Here is a 24,399-nt window from a genome sequence, read left to right as displayed (position 1 = left end):
TACAGACAGTACCCTTGAACTCTGATAACACAACCACTAGGACAGTGTTTCCCAAAGTGTGGTACGCGTACCCCCAGGGGTACGGGAAGAGTTTGGTGGGGGTACGCGTTGCACCGGAGTTTGGTGGGGATCACGTGGGAATATCCACTGCACCGTGCTTAGCTGCGCCCACAGAACAAGGAAAGAAATAGGCGCATATCACAGTTTTTACACGGGAACTGGGGCCATCGTACATTGTATCGCAACTCATTATGGCGGGAACTTCTGCGCATCCTTCGCGCAGCTTGGGTTCGGCCATTTTTAAACTGCGGGAACATTAACAGTTGACGTTGAGCCGCGGAGCTGTTTAAACGCCGGAGAATTGCAGTGTTATCTACAGTTAGACAGTCTTGTGAGGCGTGACACGGCATGAATATACTGCACTTCATTACAGAGACAACTTACTTCTTTAATAGTTAGTTCCGGGCGCCTGTTATCATGCTTTAGTAACAATTTCAACCTTCTCATTGAATCAAATAAATGTTCTTTATAATATAACTTTCGTTTATTTTGTGTATGTACCAAAAAAATAAAAAATAAATATATTTTGATTTTTATTAAAGCATATGTTTTTTATGAGGGGTACTCAGCATTACGAAAATTATAGAAGGGGTACACATATGTCAAAAGTTTGGGAAACACTGCACTAGGATAAGCCTCGTGTTTGTGAATATAGTGGCACTGCTCACTGCGATGTGTGAATCGATGGCGTTTTAATATGAGTTATTGCCCTCAACTATTTGCTGCCATGCTTGATGTATCATCTCCACTCACTAGAGTTGGGAAAAATCTGTTTATATAAACACTGAAAACAAGCTAGTCTTGCGGAGAAGAAGGCTTTGATGAACCATGGATGCTAAGCTGTAATGCTCAAGACCATCATTCTCCCTCCGGATCCCTTTGAATTCTAGCTCCTAACCCCTTCCTTGGTAAAAGATGGAGAAGATAAATCCATTTATCTGGAGCACATCAGGTCGAAGAAAACTTACACTGAGTTCCTCTGCAGTAGCATTTAGAGGAATGTAAGCAATATGCTACGGGGGTATTTGGATGTTGTGTGTGTGTATAAATAAATAATATGGTGGGTACGGCAATAGCACTTAGATTTATATACCGCTTCATAGTGCTTTACAGTTCTCGCTAAGCAATTTATAGAGTCAGTATTCCCAACAATCTGGGTCTGCATTTTATCAACCTCGGAAGGATGGAAGGCTGAGGCAACCCTGAGCCTGTCACGATTGAACTTCTGGCAGTGAGCTGAATTAGCCTGCAACACTGCATTCTAACCACTGGGCCACCACGGCTCTAACCAGTCATAGAATCCCAGTTTACTCAGTCCAGTGCCCCTGCAAGACTGCTCTCTCAAAGTTTACGTAGTCCTCTTTTTCTAAATAAGTGGACAGTTTTGAATGCAAATCATTGGGCTATAACCCAATTGACCTCACCCCATTCCTAAAATGTCTGTAAGGGGCGTGCATAAGTGCACCTACATGCCTACCATCGCTGTCCTACTGTCCCCATTTATTTATATCCATTTCCTGTATTCATAATCATGTTTATACTTATATATGTTATCTTATACATGCTTGACAAATAAATAAATAAAAATAAAATAAACCCTTCCTTCCTTCCTTCCTTCCTTCCTTCCTTCCTTCCTTCCTTCCTTCCTTCCTTCCTTCCTAACTCCATATATGATCCAGGGCTAGTCAGCTTACAAGGGACAGAATGAATTCCCTCCTCCCAAAAAATAATAAACCATACAATCCTGAAACCAAAACAATGCACCATAATAGCAGTAAAGTACCATCCACTGTTTCCTGTTTCTAAGAATGCCTACAGACCTTAGATGATGGTTCTTTGCATTGCGGAATGCTATACCGTTTGTTCTTGTCACTGAAATGATCTTTAAAGAATTTTTTTTAGAAATCTGACAGGCAGGAAACCTAGTAGGGACCAAGAGAACAGTCTACTGACCCTTTGGTGTTCAATGGCACCATGATGAGGAACCCAGCACTAAAATAACTAATGCTCAAGAGGGCTGGGCTTTGCAATGTTTCCAAATCTACCTAAACACCCAAAGGAAAAAAGCTGGATGTTTCATTAATTTGCAAGTCAAAGGGGAGTGGGGAGGGCACCTTGCTAATATGAATCCTGACAAGTGAAACAAAGCTCTCTTTTCACAGAAGGATCAGCTGAGGCATGCTTCTGCTTCCTTTTGAAAGGAGCATCAAAGAACAGAATGCCTGGCAGATTAAAGGCAAGTGCTTGCCTGTAGATGACAAAGAGAGACTGAATGTTAATAAGTGGTTTGAGGAAAGAATGTTCATACACATGTATGCATAGCCATGGACACACACACACACACACACACACACACACACACACACACTTTCTCCTTGAAGTCAACAGTGCAAATCCACCTCTCTCTTCTCAGTTTTCACAAACATCTGTGCAAAAAAGTTGCATCTGCCACAGAGTAACAGTGTCAGATGAGATCTTGGAGCAGTGGTGAAATCTAATTTTTTTTTTACTACCGGTTCTGTGGGCGTGACTTGGTGGGCATGGCAGGGGAAGGATACTGCAAAATCTCCATTCCCACCCCACTCTAGGGGAAGGATACTGCAAAATCCCCATTCCCTCCCTACTCCTGGGAGAAGGATATTGCAAAATCCCCATTCCCACCCCATTCTGGGGCCAGCCAGAGGTGGTATTTGCTGGTTCTCCGAACTACTCAAAATTTCTGCTACCAGTTCTCCAGAACCTGTCAGAACCTGCTGGATTTCACCCCTGCCTTGAAGGACTTCTAGTCCAACCGCCTGCTCAGACAAGAGACCTTATACCATTTCAGACAAACGACTGTCCAGTCTCTTCTTAAAAATCTCCAGTGATGGAGCACCCACAACTTCTGGAGGCAAGCCCTTTCACTGGTTGATTGTTTTCACGGACAGGAAATTTCTCCTTAATTCTTCAGGATCTGTGTTGAAGCCCCAGAGTCTTGCCTACAAGCATCGTGGCCAGGATCAATGTTTTACCAATATTCAAAAAGGAAAGCTGTACCAGAGGTGCTGCTGATCCTCTGGCAGCTGCTACAAATGTGAGAACTGAGGTCACTGCAACCTGTTAGAAAATGAAAATGTTCAGGACTCCAGGTTTTGTCAGGCAATATTGTTTGTCTAACTAAATAGCAGCCCCATCCTTTTTTAAAAAGCAAACAAGACCGTCTCACCCCACTGAGATTGGCCCGTACCAGTTGTGCTGGCAGAGGAGGCATGCTATTGGCCCCATCAGTCTGATTATTCCAGCTGAGGGGATCCAGGAGCAGGATCTTCTCTGCTGTTGCTCCTGCTCTTTGGGACATCTTGTCCCCTGATGTGAGGTTGGCCCCAACCAACCTCACAAATCTTTTCGGAAGGACCTAAAGTCGTGGCTTTGCCGGTTGGCTCAAGGCCCCAATGGGGGAACCACGCAGTGGAGGTGGTTGATTAATAACAGGTCCCTCCCTCCCCACACCACCTCTGCCCTCCTCATGTGTCCTTGCTTTTAATGTCTGATTTTAACTTTTTATGTTTTAACAGTATATGTGTAACTTATTGAGTTTCTTTAGACATTGTTTTAGCCATAAGCATATTTTTATCCCTTTTGGTTGTTATGTGATGGACCTCACCAGAGTTATGGTTATGTAAATAATATACATTTTCTAAGAAAATAAATACAAGTGATTCTGGATCCAATTGTTTTTAATAGAAATTCCAAATTGCTTTCATTTTAGTTCCTATTTCCTGTTTGTCTTCCCCTGTGCCTTGTTTGGGAGATTACACACCTTTCTCCAGTTACTGAAAATACCTCCTTCATCCTGCCCATCCCACTGCCAAACTCTAATGGAATTTTATCAAAAGCACTCTTTGGTTGTTGTTGTTTAAACCCAAAAACAATGTTTTATAAAAAGAATCCATTGCTACATGGAGATTTATCATCTGTCATTTCCATAAATATACAAAGTAGGTAACTTCATAAGGAGCTTTTTTCAAGCAGTGTATCTCGTTGGCTCAAGGCAGCGTGCAACATGTTTATTATCTCTTATTTTACTTGGTTAGAAGAGGGGAAAAATTACATTGTGCCATGATTATAGTGCACAGACAAGGACCAGACAGATTAAGGAGATTAGTTCAGATCTCAGCGTAGCAACCTAATTCACTGAGTCACTGGACCAGCCACACGTCCTTACCTTAACCAATCAGTCTGTGGTGAGGAAAAAAGTGGAGAAGACAAATATAAACTCTGTCTGGTGTATAATTTCTTGCAGAGCATGAAAAAAGTTAAGTAGCTTTCTTTTCACGTGCATACTTCTCACATACTATCTCTCCAAACAAACAAATAAACAAAATAATTTCCAATAGCCCAGTCTTGCTCAGAAACCTGATGATTTAAAAAAAACTGATTTTAGATATGTTATTGTTATTAACCCCACAAGATTAACTAACCAGCACTGGCCCAGAGTCCCTTGGAGCCGCCCAGAGTCCCTTGGGAGTTGGGGAGCATAGAAATGCGACTAAATAAATAAATAAATAAATAAATAAATAAATACATGTGTGCTTGCCCAATATACACACATGCTTTCAACATTTATTCCTCATTTAAAACCTTTAGCAAAGAGGAACGATAAATATGTGCATGAGCTTTACCTGGTGGACCTTGGCACATTTTCTTGGTTTAGGAGTCTGCAAATATCATAATTAAAAGTTTTGTGATGGAAACTGCAAAAGTTCCAACTTTGGCTACTCTACACGTAGAAACAAATTGTCTTCTCTGGGAGGCTCCAGGGCAAAACTCATCAGCAATGCAAGGATGAGAACAGTGGCAATCCAGGCAGAACTCAGGCCAGCTGCTTGTGAATAGCATCAAGGAAGCCTTTCCAAAACTGTAAAGATATTATTTTTACAATACAGTTGCAATGCAATGCTGTTGTTGCTATGATCGGTGGTTGTAATGAAGTCAACCCAGGATAATTGTCTTTTGTCAATAGCAGGGTGGATAAAAATCAATGATTTTTTTAAAAAAAAATAAAAAAAAATCAGATTTTTTTGATTTAAAAAGGATTTTTTTAATTTAAATCGGATTTTTTTGATTTTTATCGAATTTATTTTAATAAAAAACTTTTGGGGTAAAAATCTATCGTAAGATAGTTTTCTATTTAAGATACATAAATAATTTAGTTTATTCAGCATGAAATGGAGCTTAGTTATGTAGCATGAGGCTGTATATTCTGCAACACTGGGACTATCGGTGAGTCAACAGTGGGTCAAAGGAGTAGCAGAGACGACAGTTGCTCTTTAAAAATTATGATTTAAATCGAGTTGATTTAAATCAAGCCTTTTTACTAGTGATTTAAATCAAGATTTAAATTGTGATTTAAATCAACTCAATTTAAATCAAATCCACCCTGGTCAATAGACATCCTTTTTCTGTAGATGCATCCTTAGGAACTACTGATAGAAATAGGCATTCTTTCTTCTCTGAGAGCTTAGTGTTTTTATTTTGTTGACATGTCAACTGCAGGGATCCCAAGGAACCATTTTCTAGGGCAAATACACACCCTTATTGCCATTATTTTACAGAACAATTTATCATTAAGGAATGTTAAAGAAAAAATGCCTGACTCGGGTGTCATGATGTACATGTTTTGGACTATGACTTATACAGATCTGATAAGAAGTGGTGTCCAAAACAACTGGAGGACTTCAGGCTTCCTATTTCCATTCTGGCAAGATCAGTAAACAATCTCAGATATTTTAGGCATTAACAAGTTTTAGCCTTTGGCTGGGAATGGTTGCTACAGCAAACAGACTCTGACAGCAAAGGTGGATGTGTGTAAAAGAATGAAAAAAACCCCACCCCTAATTCAGAAAACTACTTCTTAAGCTGATGATGTTCAACATCGTAGTTTGGGTACCATTTTCCCATACTCATTTTCATAGCTGTGGTTAACATGCGACAGACTAATGCTTACTTGTGAAAAAACCACAACTGGTCTTTAAATTGAGCAACTTATTAAACCAATAAGTGCTAAGATAGACTAAAGAGAATAGATGGATTTTGCAACTTTTAAATATCTAAACCTTATGTCCCCTATTATTTTTTTCTGGCTTTAGCTTTGCACATTTTACTATGAATTGTGACAGTCGGCTATGAGTACAGGATGACCAAAAAAAAAAAAAAAAATCACAGTAGCAAAGCAAGGGGACAACCAACAAAGAGGCAAACAGCACCAAATGTTAATGGCAGTAATCAAGCCAGCTTTCTCCTGAACTTCATGTTCTTTGAAATAATAACATCTAGTATGGTGGTTGACCACACAAATATAGCCATTTTGCTCCTTGTCTTAGAGCAATGACTGGGATGGGGGCAGATTTTTTAGCAGACTTGACAGTAAGCTTCATAAAATCACTCCAAAGAGAAAAGCTAAATTCTGTGTATGAGCAAATGAAACAGAAAATTTCAACCTTAGAAATGCTACTCTTAACATCTTTGTTTCAAACAGAAATGCTATCCAATCACTATCGATGCGCATAGCCCCTGTACAGATCTAAATGAACGAGTGAACGAATGTTGGGTAAGAATTGGAGGAAAAAAGGTTATGAAATTGCTGCGAAAAGGTAGAGTAAAACATCTGGAATTATTCTGTAGTTATTTCATAAGTTTTTTGCAAGCAAAAAAAAAACAAAAAAAACCCTGAAAACTTCACAGAAAAGTCCAGTAATTTGAAGTGGGAAAATTGCACACGAACATATACCCAAAACAAAATCCTCATGTGAAAGGACCCCAAGTCTCATTTTTTAAAGTTTTGCCCCATACAGTGGAGTTATCTCACTTCAATTTCTCATCAAATACTTAAAAAGATAATTTCAGACTAGAAATGGACAATCAGACCACCTCTTACAGAAGAATGCTACCAGGCTAGTCCTACTGTACTGCAATATAGAATTTTGTTTATTACTCATCACCACACAAGCCCCCATCCAGAAAGTTAGTAATTACATAGCTCCTAGAGCAAAGTTTTCCCAGGGCAGAAGATGAGCTGTTTTTGCACAGGTCTTCATTCCTACTCAAGAGTTCATACCATCCCTTAGAAACATTCAAACTGACCAGTAAGTCTCCCTCATAATAGACCACATCTTCCCTCACACTAGAAATAAGTCTCAGCGAATTGTCTGTCTTTAACAGGGAGCTGATTTCAGAGTATGACTAAGGTAGGATAAGCGTGTGCTCATTTTGACCAATATTCTGCCCTTTATATCTATGGAGATTCTCCATCATCCAGGTCACGGTTGTCCCAAAGGTGCTTTTCCACAAGGCAACTGAGAAATTTCTCAGTTTATTTATTTATTTTCCCTTTGAAAACATTTCACTTCTCATTCAAGAAGTTTCTTCAGTAGAACCTTTTGGAAAGGCAACTTTGGGACAATATTCTATCTTGTTTTTTAATGCCCAGATTGCATATTTTTCAAATAGTTCTAAATGCTTCTTAATCAATCCATCTTGAGACAGCCCAGAAGGAAGCCATTGCTTTTTCCACTAAATGGAAGCATGCACATTTTTAGATGCATTTAAGTCAACCAAGGTAATCAGGAACAAGCAAGCAAGGATCCTTGTATTCTAAGTCCCCCCACCTCTTTCCCAAATAACCTTGCAATTCAAAACATGTGAAATAAAAGTCAAGTAGAAAATGAGTAGAAAAACGTTTTTCAGGCAAATGACATGAGACAAATTTATTTTGATCGACTGCCTTTTTATTGCATGTGTATGGTTGTGGAATACAAAACAAAACAAAAATCAGCAATTGATTTTACTTTTTAGTTTCAAGATTCTATTTTCAAGCTTGACCATTAAAAAAAAAAACACATGAGTTTTATTCTTTGCCTGAAAAAGAAAAGTGTTTCCTATGTCTGAGAAAGTCAATGATCATATTTTCCATACATAAAAAGGACACGTCACTTAAAACTTCACCATATAGTTTCTTGGTACTTAAGAAGCTGACAGCCTGTTTTCACTCACTGAAGCTTGTAACCCATCAAGGGTCTTTCCAGCATGAAGAGATAAGAAAGGCACCAACTGTGCAGTGGGCAGCAACTCACAATTATGCTCCTTCTGAAATATTTACTCCAGTTTAGCATTACATTTTTCCTCACAGTGCACTAGTGTAGCCCCCATCCTTTTATCTAAACTTTGCTAGAAGCAGAAAAATATATTGCAAACCAAAAAAATGATGAAACAAAGAGCCTAAATTGGATGCAAGTGTTTTCTTATAAACCCAAAACCTCTACAAAACATTGCGGTATAGATTATTCACATCCATATCCTCCTCCTGTGCATTATAGAAATAATACGTCTATGCTTCTTTATTCTAAACAGAAATTTGCCTGCTAGGAGAGATCATCGTCTTTTCCAAACACGGCGAACACGTTTAAATACTGGTTCAGAAGTGCCAACATTCATTGATTTGGTCCCAGTGATACAAAACCGAGCCATCACCTCCCGACATTAAATTTGGGACACCACAACAGTGATGAAGGCACACAATCCATTCTTACCTCCCTCTTCTACACAGAATAATTTCTGAAGATCTTTGAACTTCAAAATCTCTTAAATGTTCTTGGCTGGACCGAGATAAAAGTCATCACCCATGTACATATTCCCCTAGGCCCTGCATGCCAAAAAGGTGCGCTCCCTGAATTCCTACTGCAAACACCAATCTAATAGGATTCTAATCCCTGGGATTTGGCAGAAACAGGAATCCTTATTAGCCTTGGCGTGCTTTATCCTGTAAGTTGCAGGCCACACCTGGCATTCTAGGTATTATGCGAGAGAAGTTTCAAGGTGGCAGTGTTGAGAAGCCATTATAAAAAACTCAGTGCAGAAGAGGTAGAAAAAAAGTACTGGTCCCGACGCTAGGACTTGGTGTGGGGGTTTTGTGCAGCGAGCAGCAGAGATATTGCAGTAAGATCAAAAGAAGAGGAAAAGGGTGAACGTCTTAAATATCTACTTCCCTAGGAGTTGCTTCAGAATTTGAAGCATCGGTGATACACCATTTCTCCCACTGAGCTCTAGTGGAATCATACTTCTGTTAGAGAACTCCACCTCTCTGGTCAGATCTGTAACTTTTCAGGTGGACTTCCCACGCTATTGGCTTATTCATTCAGGGAGTTAGCATTAATGGCCGAAATGGGGAAAATAACTGCCGAAAGCCACACCATTGTCTTTAAAAAGATTATTTTCTAAAATGTGGCTAGCCAATTTTGCTTGGGGGGGTTGGGGGTTAATCTCTGACAACACACATATTGTACCATACGAATTCCTCGGTGCGTTCGTAAGACATCAAGACTATATATATATATACAGCTGATTCCTTATCTCCCCCTAGGAGTCCTTAGACAAGATAGGAAGTCCCACTTTACAGGTAATCTTTTGTGCAAGAAAGCAGGTAAGGTTTTTATTAATCCCGATTGACTTTGGAGAAATTATAGTTCCCAATGGCAAGGAGGCAGAGCCTTAGATTCAGTCTTATGGCTTTTAGTTTTCCCCCCTTTTAAATTGCAGCGAGAACTCATGATGTCCAGGAATAAGAAAACGGTCTTTAGTTTTCGCTCAGTGTATTCATGCATAGAATTCTTCTTGCTTGTGTGGTTTTTGATAGCCTCCATTTGATTGTTTTGGCTCATCCAATGAATAACTCCCTTCATCTTTTTTCTTCATTCTATATAGCATGAATGCAACTAGGAATCCAGCAAATAGTAAGCCTACGAGTCCACCAGCGATGACTCCTGTGGGAAAAAGAAAAGGATAACGTTTACATTTTCAAGATAGGACCAAAGTGGAGAGAGAGGTTGTTCTAACCTCTGAGGGAGATTACTGGCAAATGATATCATGAAGGAAATTGTGTATACTGAATTTGAACAGATAAAGCAATCTAAACAGCATTTTTTCCCCATATCCTCAAAAGCAACCTCTGTTTATGGTAAAAGTATTTTCAATCGACTTTTGTGCACATCTTTACGATCCTTAAAATAATTCTAGGATCTTTAACATATGAACATTTGCTTCAGAAGCTACTAGTTTCTCTGCCTCAGCTGACTTCTGTGGTTCATGATTTGCCAGGCTCCAGGTATTAGAGAAGGTATAAACATTGTTATGAGAAAGTTCACATCAGACCCACGATACTCTTCATGACACATTCTTAGAAGTCATTGCTAGGGAAGGGAAGGGAAGGGAAGGGAAGGGAAGGGAAGGGAAGGGAAGGGAAGGGAAGGGAAGGGAAGGGAAGGAAAGGAAAGGAAAGGAAAGGAAAGGAAAGGAAAGGAAAGGAAAGGAAAGGAAAGGAAAGGAAAGGAAAGGAAAGGAAAGGAAAGGAAAGGAAAGGACACCCACAACATTAGAGTTATATTTTAATTAATTGGCTCTACAAATAATCTAGCTGCATAAAGGTATGTGATTTCCTTTTGAATACACCTTTATCTGAGCCAGATAAAGATTTTATCTAGCTAGATTTTGGCTTTAAAATCCATGACCAAGACCAACAAGTTGAGAGCATCTTTAAGCTCTGTTGTAATGCCCTGCAGTAACTGTCACATTCTGTCAGAAATAATGTCCATTATAGAGATTGATAGAAAACGATTAATATTATACAGAAACAGTGTGGGCTGTTCAGCCATGAATGTAAACCAATGTATTGAACATACATAAGTTTATACGGAAGGTTGGTGCATTTCAATATATAGAAATACATACACCCCATTCAGATACATACATATACATTCGTATATACATAAATACCAGACCTATGCAATATTTGAGTTTCAGTTCCCAAAAGGTGTTTCAGTACTTGCAGGAGCATGAATTTAGTAGATCTACAGATATTTAAAACAATGGTGTCTTCTCTCGGGGTTATATAGCAGGTTTGAGAGGGTAGGGCCAACTACCTGACCTTGGAAAAACAACAGCTTTAAAGAATTGTAGATAGGTGGCATATTTGATTCTCCATGCATTGCTCCAAATATATTTTTGGAACTAAATCTGAAGGTGCTGCACAGTCCTAATACACCCCAAAACAAACACAGGCCTACCTCCTAGTACTTCTTTCCTGTCCATTAATCCTTCAGATTTTGCATCCTTGGCTTCTGTATCGGCCATCCTATTTTCTGTTTCAACGTCCTTTGCATTCATTTGATTTTCCTCATGTGTTGAAAATATAAAATCTCCCTGTTTGGAACAAAGAGGCATAAATGATGTTATGTTTCAAAGCACCTATGTTTTAAATACACACCCATGTATCCCAAGGGACCCAGGACTGTGTCCACGTTTCAAAGCCCACATCTAAAACAGTTAAAATTATAATATGTATCAGGAGTAACTGATAACTAAGAAGTGACAAAAGGACTAGCAAAAGTATTCTGAAGCACTTGTATTCCAACATACTGCAGTCAATAATTTAGCTTATTCTTACCAGATCACCAGAACCATTTTCTTGGAAGATACCATTTTCAGGTAGAGGAGAGTTATCGATTAGAGCAGTAGAAGACACTATAGTGGGTACGGCACTATTCAAATTTCTCTCACTTTCTGGCACAATGCCAAGCGAGTGTGTTTCGTCGATATTAGATTCATCTTGAATATCAATGAATTTGACTGTGCTGGCAGCACGAGAAGTCGTAATTCTGGCTGTGGAAACGTGATGCGCTACTGGGATGCTTGTTGTCAACACAGCAGGTTTTGTTGTGTCTGGCTCCATAATTGAGTCAAAGTCTTCGAGAGTTACTGGTGGCTCCTTGGATACAAGAGCAATATCTGGAAACCCAGGTATGCTTGCTGTAGAGACAGGTGCTGTTGAATAATCTTCTGTAGGGCTATCTGTTACTTGAACCTTCGTTTGAGTATCTCTCAAGCTGGTAGAAACTTCAGGCATCAGAGAAGTATTTGTGCTTTCTTGTAATGGAACATTGTAGGCAATCACTTCATCCTCTATCGGCGAACCTAACATCAAAATTAATTTTAATCAGGATTTGAAAATAAAGTATAATGCTACAATAAGAGAAACTTTGGCCAAATAGTCTGAAGAATTCCACCCCACATTTTTAATAATCCCACTTGATGTCATCCTAATGTTCCTTACCAATGCTGCAAAAACACTTCTGTTCCTCTGTATTTTAAGACGTTACAAGCCTTGGCAACATTTATTTGCTAAAATGAGACCTGCCAGATTAAACAAAGCCTACCTAGCCCACTCTTTTGTGTTACAATGTCCTCCCAGATGCCTCCAAAAGGCTTACAAAAAGAATATGAGGATGAGAGTCCTTTGTCACTACTCCTTCCTAAGCAGTTCCATTTTAAGGAATACTTTCTTTGATTTATGGACTCTACAAGGTGGGCCTGACTAAGAAACAAATGTCATGTAGGTCAGCACTACTTTTACTTTAAGAGTTATAGTAGCAGAATCTTGTGAGTCTGAATGTGCTCTTCCCCTTCCCTCATTTTATCTTTGTGTGAACTAGGGAGGGGCTTGTCTGAGATGTTTTCTCAAATTAGTTTCTCAGCCCAGGCTGAAGTCCCTCTTATCTGACCATTGCCTTGGCAGAGCTCTTTCCCCTCTTGTTTAATGCAATTCTCTTTGCCCTCTAAAACAGGGGTCCCCAACCTGTGGTCCGTGGCCTAGTAGTGTAATTGCCACTGGGCCGTGTGAGGGGCCAGCCAGTGCAGTGCCTCTGTGCGTGCATACGGCCCCACTTGCGCTCAAGTTGTTGTGGGTGCTCCCAGCCCCACTTGTGCTGTTGCTGCAAATGTCACGTGCGCTCATGTGCACACACACACGCGCATATGCACTTTTCCCTCCCACAAAATCATCCCTTTTCCCCCTCCCCCTACTCCGGGCTGCCAACCCGGAAAGGTTAGGGAATTCAGCTCTAAAAGGACAGACAGAAGTGTATCATCTTTTCTGAGCTGTGGGCAGTACTAAACCTCAATCTCCTTTCATATAACACTTAAATTATAGTGTTTATATTTATATTTTCTTCAACATTCTAGTTAATAGGCTTCCTTTATATCACATTTTTAAAATGCAGCTAGAGAGCGTCTATGGGGATTTCTAGGCGATGCATACTTTATTATGAGTCAGGAGCAAACATGGCCTCAGGTTGTACAATTCGGATTTATTATAAGGTAGCTTACAACCATAGAGAAATTCAGCAACTGGAAGCTTTATCCAGTATGAATTTATTTAATCCCCTTTCCAAATTTTCTGAAGCGGTAATCATTATTGCTCTCCTGGCAACAAATGTTAATTCCCTATGTTAACACTTAAGCAAGAGGGTTTTTTTGCAATAGAAGAACAAAGAACCAAGCATACCTACACCCGATGATAAACCAGAAAATGAATCATCGTCATCTCCAGATGAATCCTGGTCCTCAGGGGGTAGACTGATGTCCATTGGTTGCTTTAGAATAGAAAATCAATATATTATATATATTAGAATATATTTAGCTAACTGAACAGACCACATGACTAAATACTAATTAAAAGCTGATCATTATGCTGGCTAGGATGCAAGATTTTATATTGCCCCTCTCATGGACCTTGCACATAGCACACCTGTATTTTTTTCTGGAAAGACAGCCTACTATTCCTTACTGTATTGTGGATGCACATAATATAAACGCTTGGAGAAGAAAATAAGTCAAAGGCCATACTATGATGATTCAACATTAAAAAAAAATATCAACTCTACTCTTGCCTCAAACCATTCAAATTCCGCTTTGCATGCTATAGGCTATAAAGTGAAGGTTCATCCATGGCCACAGTGAAGAATAATTAAAATTATCCTACTTGAAATTCTATAGCACAGACATTTTTTGCATTTGATTTTCAATGATATATCTACAGTTAGTCTTTTACTTACAACCATTTGTTTAGTCACCATTTCAAGTTACAATAGCACTGAAAAAAAGTGACTTACAATTGGTTTTCACACTTACAACCGTTGCGGCATCCCCATGGTCATATGAACAAATTTTGGGTGCTTGTCCACTGGCATGTATTTATGACGGTTGCACTGTCCATGGGACATGCGATCACCATTTGCAACCTTCCCAGCCGGCTTCCAACACACAAAGTCAATGGAGGAAGCCAGGCTCGCTTAACAACCACAATTCACTTAACAACTGCAATGATTCATTTAACAACTGTGGCAAAAATGTCAAAAAATGGGGGCAAAACTCACTTAACAACTGCCTGGTTTAGCAACAGAAATTTTGTTAGCAACAGAAATACATAGAAGTCAGGCATTCATAGGATTCAGAACCATCCAGAACCATGCATATTTGTGTGTGTGTGTGTCAGTGGTGGGTTGGGACCGGTTCTATAGAACCGGTAGTAAAACCGGAGGGAGGCTCCGCCCACCCATCTCAACATCAAAACGCTTCTGCGCATGCGTAGAAGAGTACGTGCACGCGGCCCTGTTGTGAACCAGTAGTAAAGGTAAGTAGAACCCACTCCTGGTGTGTGTGTGTGTGTTTAACTGTGCATATGCACGAATGTGGGTATTCTGTAATGGTTTTCCTTTTGTTCCCTTTAGCCTGAGATGTTTTTAGATATCAGAGAAGCCCAAGAACAATCAATTGTCCTGGGTTTGTTTCTGGAGCAAGGATCTAAGCAATTAGCCCTTCTACATGTTGATGGATCTTACATTATGATGGAGATGGGCCTCTTACAACAGGGGCCTGAGATAACCCACAGAAAGCTGTTCCTATACTGCTACCATTAAATATCACACAAACTTTTGCCTACATTCAATCTATTTCCTTAAATAATTGTGTGGTGAACTTCTTTAACAGCATTAGCCCAACTATAGATGAAACATAAAGCCACAGAGCCTTACAAATCATACTCTGGTTCTTCCACACTAGAACAGCGTCATTACAATAAAGCTCTCATAAAATGACCAACATATCTCTTAAAATCTCTACTGAGGTCGACCACCTTCCAATATAGATCATAAGAAGAAAATATTAGGAAGAATGAAAACACCTTTTAGAAACATAAGCCATTGCAGGCTGGGGAATTCTGAGAGTTGAAGTCCACAAGTTGCTGAGGGGACCCCTGATCTAATCTAATCTAAAGAGCCACTTGTAGACCTTTAATATTACTTTCCTACAAATAAAGTAACATTACCCAATAACTTTGCTCCCCTCACACTGATAATATTAAGCCTAATACCCATCATATCTTCCCCTCATGTATTTTATACCAAAAGTTATTTTATACCTCCAGATCTCTCTGAATGGGTATGAAATGGTCTGCATGAATAACTTGAGATAACAGCCACAATGCAGCCACATTGACCAAAGTCATCTTTTGGGAAGATGGGCAGCATAAAAATTTAATTAGTAAAAATAAATACAACTTTGGCTAGCAACTGTGAAGCAGTAGCTCTATATTCCCTTTGGGCCTCTCCGTACAATGTTCTTCAGAGAACACACATGTGCAGAGCCATCTTATCTATATTGCTTGATTGTATATTTCCATTCTGCTTTAAGTTATGTCAGCAGGTCACTGAAATTGTTTTTCCACTTGTAAAAGAACAGCAGGATTAATAATTTCTTTCTCTCCACAGAGAAATCAAGTTAGCCATTAATAATTTACCTACCTGCCATTAAGAAAGAAAAGTTGGAGATGGAATGAAATGCAAGTATTCCTAGTAGCATGTTTGTGCTTTCTGCACTAAGCTATCTATACAGAAAATACCTCAGAAAGAATGCAGAGAAGAGCATTGAAGATGACAAGAGGCTAAACCATATGATCAGTGATGGGCTCCAAATTTTTTAACAACTGGTTCTCTGCCCTAATGACTGGCTGGGTGGGCGTGGCTGAGTGGGCATGGTTCATGTGATTGAGTGGGTGTGGCCAACTCTAGGTCACTTGTGTGGGTGGTACCTGGATGGGACAGACAGGGTTGGGGAGGGAATCCAGAGATCTCCAGTAGGCAGGGGCGAGGAAAGAAAGATGGAACCTCTCTGAGTATGTATGTGTGCACGTGTATGAGAGAGAGAGGGGGAGAGAGAGAAATGGCCGAAAAACAGCCAAAGGCCCAAAAACCGGGCGGGGTGGGGTCAGGCGGTGGTCCGATTTGCTGGTTCTCCGAACCGTGCACAATCGGAACAACCGGTTCAGGCGAACCAGTCCAAACCAGCAGCAGCCCACCTCTGCATATGATGAACAAATGAGGGAATTAGGTATGTCTAGTCTAACAAAGACAGCAGTCCTTCAGTACTTGAGGGGCTGTAATAGTCTGTCCACTATTTAGAAAAAAGAGTAAAGTAAAATAAGTAAAAAATTAATGGGACAATAACAGTAATAGTGAATAGTGACCAATAGATTGGTTATGAACACTAAGACTGAATGGAAGATTGAAAACTTCATCTTTGGCATAGAAGGACACTGGTACTAGCCTGGCCTCTGTGGTGGACTGGGGACTCCTGGGAGTTGAAGTCCACACATCTTCAAGTTGCCACAGTTGAGAAGCATTACTATAAATCATACCACTCTCAAACTTAAGAGGCCAACAGCTTGGCTGCGGTACCTCCTGCCAGCAGTTTTATTCAATAGCAGAATTTCCCCACCTGATATGGTCATTAATCAGGTTTACATCTTTTAAATGAAGCCAGTAGATTAATTTTCAGGCAATGTATCACGCATGGACATGATTTTTTTCTTTCATCCGAGAAACAAACCTACAGAATGAAGCTTTGAAAAAAAAAAAAAGCAGATTTGAATGAATTATTTGGAGCGCCACCAATTCCAATCCCAGCACAAAACGCACAGGAAACCATTTACTTTTGAATGACTCCTATCCTAATTAAAAGTAAGAAACTGCAAACACTATTCGATTTTAATTTTACTATCCACACAATGTGAAGTACATTCAGAATATTTTCTTGTATAAGCTTGTCCTACACAGGTGTGCAGTTAGTTAAAAGTAGCACCCACCTGAAGTATGGAAAACAGCTAGAGGGGAGACCTCTGGGTAGAGAAGGTAAGCTTACCCATCTTCTCATAAGTAGCCAGACATGCTTGTAACTTTATTTCGCCAAGCAATTTGAACATAGATGTGTGTCTTAAAAGGCAATAGTATGGATAATAAAAGAGCAGAGTCTAAATTTCAGCAATCTACAAGTTTATTTTTCAATCCTTGGCTCTTAAAGACTGGGTTTTATTGTGTGCCAAGATATTTTAATGTCAGTTGCTCACACACATATTAGCTATTAGATTTCAAACTGCAAGTTTCCCATATTTAGCCTCAAACTATGTTATAAGACAAATCGATATGAGGCCTAATTGTAAGAATGACTCCATGGAAATGTTAGCTTAGCTGTATTTGTCCTGTTAATTTGATCCCATCTTTATGGTGAAACTCACAAAAATTCTAGAGAAGCAATTAATAGAAGAAGGTCAAGTGACTCCAGCACCTTTCTTCTCATGTTGCATTCAATTGAGGAAAAAACACAGTAAAATTCTATTATTTTTTTCCAGTTCATAATTACTTATGTGGGAAGGGCAACTTCCCAGGAATATCTGAAACACAAATATAATAGGCTGCTATTTTGCCAACTATATTAAACAGAGTAAACCAAAAGCCACAGATACCTATCTTCAGTTTCTCAGGCAGGAAATCAGATACTCAATAAATATTTCGGGCCATTCATTCTACCAAAGACTATGGTAGAGGAGAAACCAAAATGTCTGATCTGCTCCATTTTAGAAACGAATGCTACACTGTAGGCACACCTACAGTTGGCAGAGACAACCAGTACTCAATTCAGGGCTTGCCCACCCCTGCAAGAGGGCAAAAGAGGAATCAGTAAAGGAGGAACCAGTGCCTGAGAGGTGGAGGCAAGAGTCAGCTTTAGCCTGTAGGGCAAGGGGAAGGGTGGGAAGGTTTGGGCTTTGCTTCACGTTGCAAGGTGTCTTAGGCTGGCACAGATTCCATTATTGCAAGAGAAGAATATGTTCTGCTCAACTCAAGTATAAACCTGTCACCTGGCAGCAACTATCGTAGGCAAGAATAACAAGGAGGTCAGTTTTTTTTCTGAGCTCCAATTAAGATGGCTGGATGTACATCATCAACTCCTATCAGCTCACTTTAGTTTCATTTGTCTTAATTGTGAAATCCAAAGAAAGAAAAGGATATTAAAAAAGCCTGCAAAGTTTTATTACTTCGGCTCAATGAGGCAGGAAGTTCTGCATTCTAATTACCTGAATGCAAAATCTTAATGAGCTGCACTAATAATTCATCCAACCATTGCCAATTGTATTTCAAACATTCTTCCCAACTGATTAGTTTAAAAAATTCCACAGTTCTTTAATTGGATTATATATACAGTCAAGTAGTGGCTTGCCTATTAAGTAAATAGGCATGAACTCTTGCCTGTTGGGGTTCTAACCTGAACATCTATGCTGTCTGTGAGCCCCAGTATGCCCACAAACACCTCCCTGGGCAATTACCAGGCTCCCTACTCCTGCTGACTTTCAAAATATTCGTTCAATTAAAACAAAATTCTGTGGGAAACTCCCATGCTGTTAAGTAGACTACTTGTGGCACTTTCATTGTTTCCATGCATTGCTCTGGCTTCAAAAGACATGCTTCAAAAATCAAAATGCCAGGTGACCACATCATGCTTTGTTTGGGAAATTGTCTATCTCCTCATCCCTTTCCAAGACAAATGCAGCATTGAGTAGGAAGCCACCTGGCAAATGGGTATTTTGAAACTGGCTACATTAACTGTGTTAATTTACAAATCACACAGCTGCCCCTGCCCCCCTTCCTCCTAGCAGCTATTTTTTAAGAGCTCTCATGGCATGTTCTTATCATTCCAAATCTCTTGGTGTCAGTTACCCAAAACATTGACTTCTTCTTAGTCTAGATCAGGGGTCTCCAACCTTGGCAACTTTAAGATTTGTGGACTTCAACTCCCAGAATTCCTCAGCCAGCAAAGTCCACAAGTCTTAAAGTTGCCAAGGTTGGAGACCCCTGGTCTAGATAGTCTAGTCTAGTCTAGATATAGTGTGAACCCCATTAAGGATATGGCTAACATTTTAAATAGTTAATGGACAAGTGTTTGAGAGGAACAGGTATGGATGAGGAACAGGTATAGTCAAGGTAGCACTGCCTCTAGTATGGTAGAAGACTTCAGAGCTGAATGCAGCATCTCAACGAGTTGGATCTGGAAAAAGAGCAAGTGTCTTTAACACTTGGCTTTCTATTCCAGCTTTTCCATTTTAGTTGTGTGTTTTGTTTTGTTTTGTAAACTCCTTGTAGTAACTCTCCTTATTCTGTTTCCAACACCCACACCTTTTGGCATGGGTCTGGTCAGACAGAACGCTGTCCTTGGAAGAGACAGGAAAGGCAGAATTTCCATGCTGAATCATCGTGTTGAGGTAGGATTCCCTCTTTCAGACATATCAAAGCAAGGCTGCATCCTTGATAGGAGAATGTCTGCTTGTAAACGGGAAATATTATGATAAATGTCTTATTAAGGAGACAGATTATAATGATCAGACAACACCAACGTATTAGGGTCAAGGCCTTTCCATGACATTTTAGCTAATTCCTATGGGAAGGCATAACCCCACTGATTAAGCCAGAAACAGTAGGAAGTCCCCAATCTACAAGAAAGGAACTCTGCCTTAGAAAAAAAGGAAAGTACGTTTTAAAAGAATATTTAATTGAATTGTCACAGGTTGTTAAAAACATGGTTTGATTCAACATAAAATGAATGACAAATGTATATATATAGATTACTTGAATCGTGCTAGAAAGCAGAACAATTGAGTAATACTGACCACTGCTGAGCTAACAAGACTGGCTGCACCAATACACTATAAAACTAGAACATGTGATGTGAAATGCAAGTTTTTTCTCTTCATGTATGATAAAAGTCAATAATTGTTCTGAAACTTATGGCCTACAGGAATATGTCTAAGGGCTGCTGAGTTCAGAGATACTAAACAAGTAATAAGGTATTTACCTTCCAAAAACCAAATAAGTACATGACAAACAGTTGCAATGGTGCCAATGGTCCTCATTTCCCAAACTCTACCAAACTGTTCCAAAATATTTTTATTTCAGTGACAAATCTGGACCAGGAGTAACCTCTCCTTGAGCTATCTCTTCTCAGAAAGGTTGCAGCAAGACAAAAGGGTCAAGAAAACAATGTTCTAAGAAGATTTACCCTTCCCATCAAAGTCAGAGATGGTGTTTCAGAGATGCCACAGAGAACTTACTATAACAATGTTAACAGTTTCAAGAGTTTGGTTCACAAAAACTCATACTGAATGAGTTGCATATGTCCTTCATATTTGAAGATTTCCCACCTTCTCTTAAACACCAGTTGTAGCCTATTGAATAACACAGTACATGCTGTCTTACCTGAAGTACAAATTGAGCAGAACTGCAAGTTCCCTTTTTTCTCTCTGAGCTTACCAAATAAGTGTAAACATGGCCATAAAATTGCAGTTTAGCATTTCAGCAGAAAATACAATATGAGGAACATGTCCTTCAGAACAGTGCAGTAGAATCTACTTAGCCATATCCGATTGCAGATTTATTTCTAAAATTCCCCCTGCACAACAACATTCTGATAGCAGAAGACTTGGGGTAGGCTCTGGGAATGTTTCGCTTTTTGGTATGCTGTTGCTAAGATTGTTTTTACACAGTACATTATTTAAAAAGTCTACTTTTGTACAGTCCGATTCAAAATACATAGTACATTCTATCAACTCCAGTTTCATGCCAAGGTTACTAGCCACCTGGCAAATGGGTATTATCACTGCATTTAAAACCAAAGTACTGAATCATATAACAAATAATTCACCATTATTTCCTCACACTTTTCCCCAACTCCCTATCCAAATGCTAACAGGATTCCTCTTCTTCCTGATCCTTGACAGATTGCAAACTTTAATTCCCATTCTCCATTGTTCAATTCTGTAATCTCCACATTTTGATACCAAGGTACATAACACCTGGACCCAAATCAATGCATATGCTAATAAAAAAGCCATTAGTAATATGCCTCATCAAATTATCCTCCATTACCTATCAGTTGAAGCAGAGGGCTATCATAAACCCAATAATTCAGAACTCCATTCCGTTTCCTTATATAAATGTTCTGCAATCCTCTAATAAGCATGTTTTTCTATCCTGGAAGTTAGGACATTATTATTCCTACATTTGATAGATAAAGCAAAGACAGAGAACATGACTACCACTATTGCATACACTTAGGTGGTTGGCCCACAGCTACAAAGAGTCCTGGATGAAGCGGATTATCTGGAACCTTTTAAGTCTGGGTTCACACTGGGACACAGGTCTGAAATGGCATTGGTTGCACTTGTCGATGACCTTTGGAGGATTCGGGACGGGGGTGTGGGACGTCATCCATTAGCATACGGTCTTGTATGCTGGTAATAGCCAGTTATATTTTTCCAGTGGACAGGTGATACTATGGCATTGCTGGTCAGGTGCCTGCAAGCTATACGGATGAGAAAGAATTGGCTTTGACATAACCCTGGCAAGATGGGAGTGGCTGTGGACTTTTTATTCCCAGGCCCAGAAATTTTATTTCTGACTCTGAACAGAATCACACTTCCCTAGTCTGATCTGGTGTGCAATCTGGGGCTTACAACTCCTGCTCAAGGTGATGTCGGTTGTGGCTGGTGCACAGGGGCCGTGCCCCAATTTGAGAGATCCTTGGTGTGTCTCTTAGCTTGATTATTTTCTTGCAAATGTTTCATTACCCAAACTAGGTAACATCAACAGTGCTAGTAGGGAGTGGGGTTTGCTCTCAGTTTATATTCTAGGGCAGAGGTCTTCAAACTTGGCAGCTTTAAGACTTGTGGACTTCAACCCCCAGAATTCTCCAGCCAGCTATGCTATGCTGGCTGGAGAATTCTGGGAGTTAAAGCTGCCAAGTTTGAAGACCTCTGTTCTAGTGGCTTGCCCTATCATTGTTTGTGGGAATGACCTTGGAGGTTTTTGATTTGGCTGCTTGCTGTTAGCTTGTTTGGCGGTTTGTTGAATGGGGTATAGTTTACTTCTTGATTGTTGGTGTCTGATGTTAATCTTGGACTAATTTGAACCTATTGGTCTGGTGCAACGGTTGAGCCCTTTCCTGGACTTCAGGTCCTTTTAATCCTGGCTAACTTTTTAATTGGTTGGTCAAAACTCATCAGGCAGAAAGCAGGGCACAGAGTCAAAACCAGAATTCTGCAGCCAATAGTTTGGAAAAGAAAGACAGGAGAGATTGTGCCATTTCTTCCAGGATCTCCTTCCCAGGCTTGCACAAGAAGCAGCTGCAAGGCAGAGCTAGAGAAATTGTGCGTGCGGATCTGCTGCTTGAGTAGGGGGTTGGACTAGACGACCTTCCAAGGTCTCTTCCAACTCAGTTGTTCTGTACTTATCTGTAAGACTGCCTTCCCTTAAGAGCATTTATCTATCCTGCCAGGTTAGATAGGATGGGACATGCTCCTAGTCCCTTCCCTTAAACATTACCAGCTTATGGGAGCTAAAAAGCTTGCCTTTTCTGGGGCAGCCTCCCTCCCTATGGGACATTCTTCCCCCTGAAGTTTGCCAGGCTTTTGCTCTCCTAGCCTTTTGTAAAGCATGGAAGAGGTGATTTCTCTCCCCCCCCCCCAAAGAACTGAGATGAGGTGGCTGCATGTTGGAAGCTTGACTTGGAGCCAAGTCTTTGTTTTTAATTTTAATAGTTTTCATATGGTTTTTATGTTATTTCAATTCTTGATTGGGAGCTGCCCAGAGTTGGGCATAAGATGGGCAGCTATATAAATGTTTTAAATGAATTGAATGAATAAATAAGCAATAGCCAAAGGTTTGTTTTAGCTATCCAAGCCTGGAAAAGAATCGCAAGCATTGTATCCAAAGTGTCCATTTTCTGTCAAGGGCCCTACAGACAGAATTGGCAGCTGATCACAGAGCTTCGTTTGTATCCAGAGAGCACACCAGGGTGGATAAAAATCAATGATTTTTTTAAAAAAATCAAAAAAATCAGATTTTTTTGATTTAAATCGGATTTTTTTGATTTTTATCGAATTTATTTTAATAAAAAACTTTGGGGTAAAAATCTATCGTAAGATAGTTTTCTATTTAAGATACATAAATAATTTAGTTTATTCAGCATGAAATGGAGCTTAGTTATGTAGCATGAGGCTGTATATTCTGCAACACTGGGACTATCGGTGAGTCAACAGTGGGTCAAAGGAGTAGCAGAGATGACAGTTGCTCTTTAAAAATTATGATTTAAATCGAGTTGATTTAAATCAAGCCTTTTTACTAGTGATTTAAATCATGATTTAAATCGTGATTTAAATCAACTCGATTTAAATCAAATCCACCCTAGAGCACACAGACGTCTTCTGTGCTTGCCTCACAAAAGGGGATGCCAACGCGCCTTGGGTATCACACCGAATTAGGGATCTTTCATCTCTGCAAGTGTACTGAGCTGTGAAGGTTATCTTCTGATGCCATAGATCTGAGCTCAGGGTGGCTGGGCTGTAAGACCTTGAACAGTCTAGTCAGCTTCTTGCTTTGGCCCAGACAGCAGTGGCTTCCTTGAAGGCTTCGTGCTATTTCCACGAGCCACTGTCAAGGTTTGCAATTAAAGCTAGCCAATTTCACAAGGATTATTGATAAACTCATGTGGGACTGTCACCTGCAAAAACAATTCTGATCTCGTCCATGTCTTCAGTTGCTTTTGAGAGTATATGCCAAGAATAAATAGAGGAATAAACCTCATTCTGCATTAAAATTATGTTGTGTCTTTCTCAAAATCTGCCCTTTCCTGAGATGTAAAGTTGATGATGAGAAATATCTACTCAGTTGGGCAGGTAAGTGAGATCCGTTAGAGCCACATAAAACAAGTTGTGGGTAGTGCATTGACTGTCAAGAAGCTTCCAAGTGCAACTCAAAACACTCCCATCTTCAGAGCTTATTAGCAGGGTACTTTTTCAGGAGTGTCTCCTTCAGGTGAAACAGTCTTCTGAGCATTCATACCACCTGGAGAAGCTTGAGGTACATATCATAAGATGAAAGATATATATATACATACACACACACATACCTTTGCAAGACAAGACCTGGAGGTTTGGATTGCATGCACAGTCATTGTTCAGGAAGAGTTTGGCCACAAACCTCTTTTATGGGGATTTAGAGTCTGACAATTTAGGCAGTTGTACAGTGCTATGATTTTTTTTTCCTTATCTTGCCTATCATACAGGTAGCCCTTGACTTTTGACCATAATTG

General features: G+C 39.8%; 1 protein-coding gene across 1 annotated transcript in view; it reads right to left on the bottom strand.

The window, feature by feature from the left end:
• Window positions 1-7,804: 7,804 nt before the first annotated feature.
• SDC1 (syndecan 1) overlaps window positions 7,805-24,399 on the bottom strand; it is a 31,564-nt gene continuing 14,969 nt past the window's right edge. The window contains exons 2-5 of the mRNA XM_034432171.3: window positions 13,433-13,520; window positions 11,537-12,063; window positions 11,157-11,292; window positions 7,805-9,857 (exon numbers count right to left, since the gene is read on the bottom strand). Coding sequence (XP_034288062.1) covers window positions 9,691-9,857; window positions 11,157-11,292; window positions 11,537-12,063; window positions 13,433-13,520 — 918 coding nt within the window. The 3' untranslated portion in view covers window positions 7,805-9,690. The remainder of the gene's footprint in view (window positions 9,858-11,156; window positions 11,293-11,536; window positions 12,064-13,432; window positions 13,521-24,399) is intronic.

The sequence above is a fragment of the Pantherophis guttatus genome, chromosome 1 (genome assembly GCF_059756535.1).
Source record: "Pantherophis guttatus breed Tessera chromosome 1, ASM5975653v1, whole genome shotgun sequence".
Lineage (NCBI taxonomy): Eukaryota > Metazoa > Chordata > Lepidosauria > Squamata > Colubridae > Pantherophis > Pantherophis guttatus.
The sequence above is the reverse complement of the archived record's forward strand: the minus strand, read 5'-3'. Positions and strand labels throughout refer to the sequence as shown.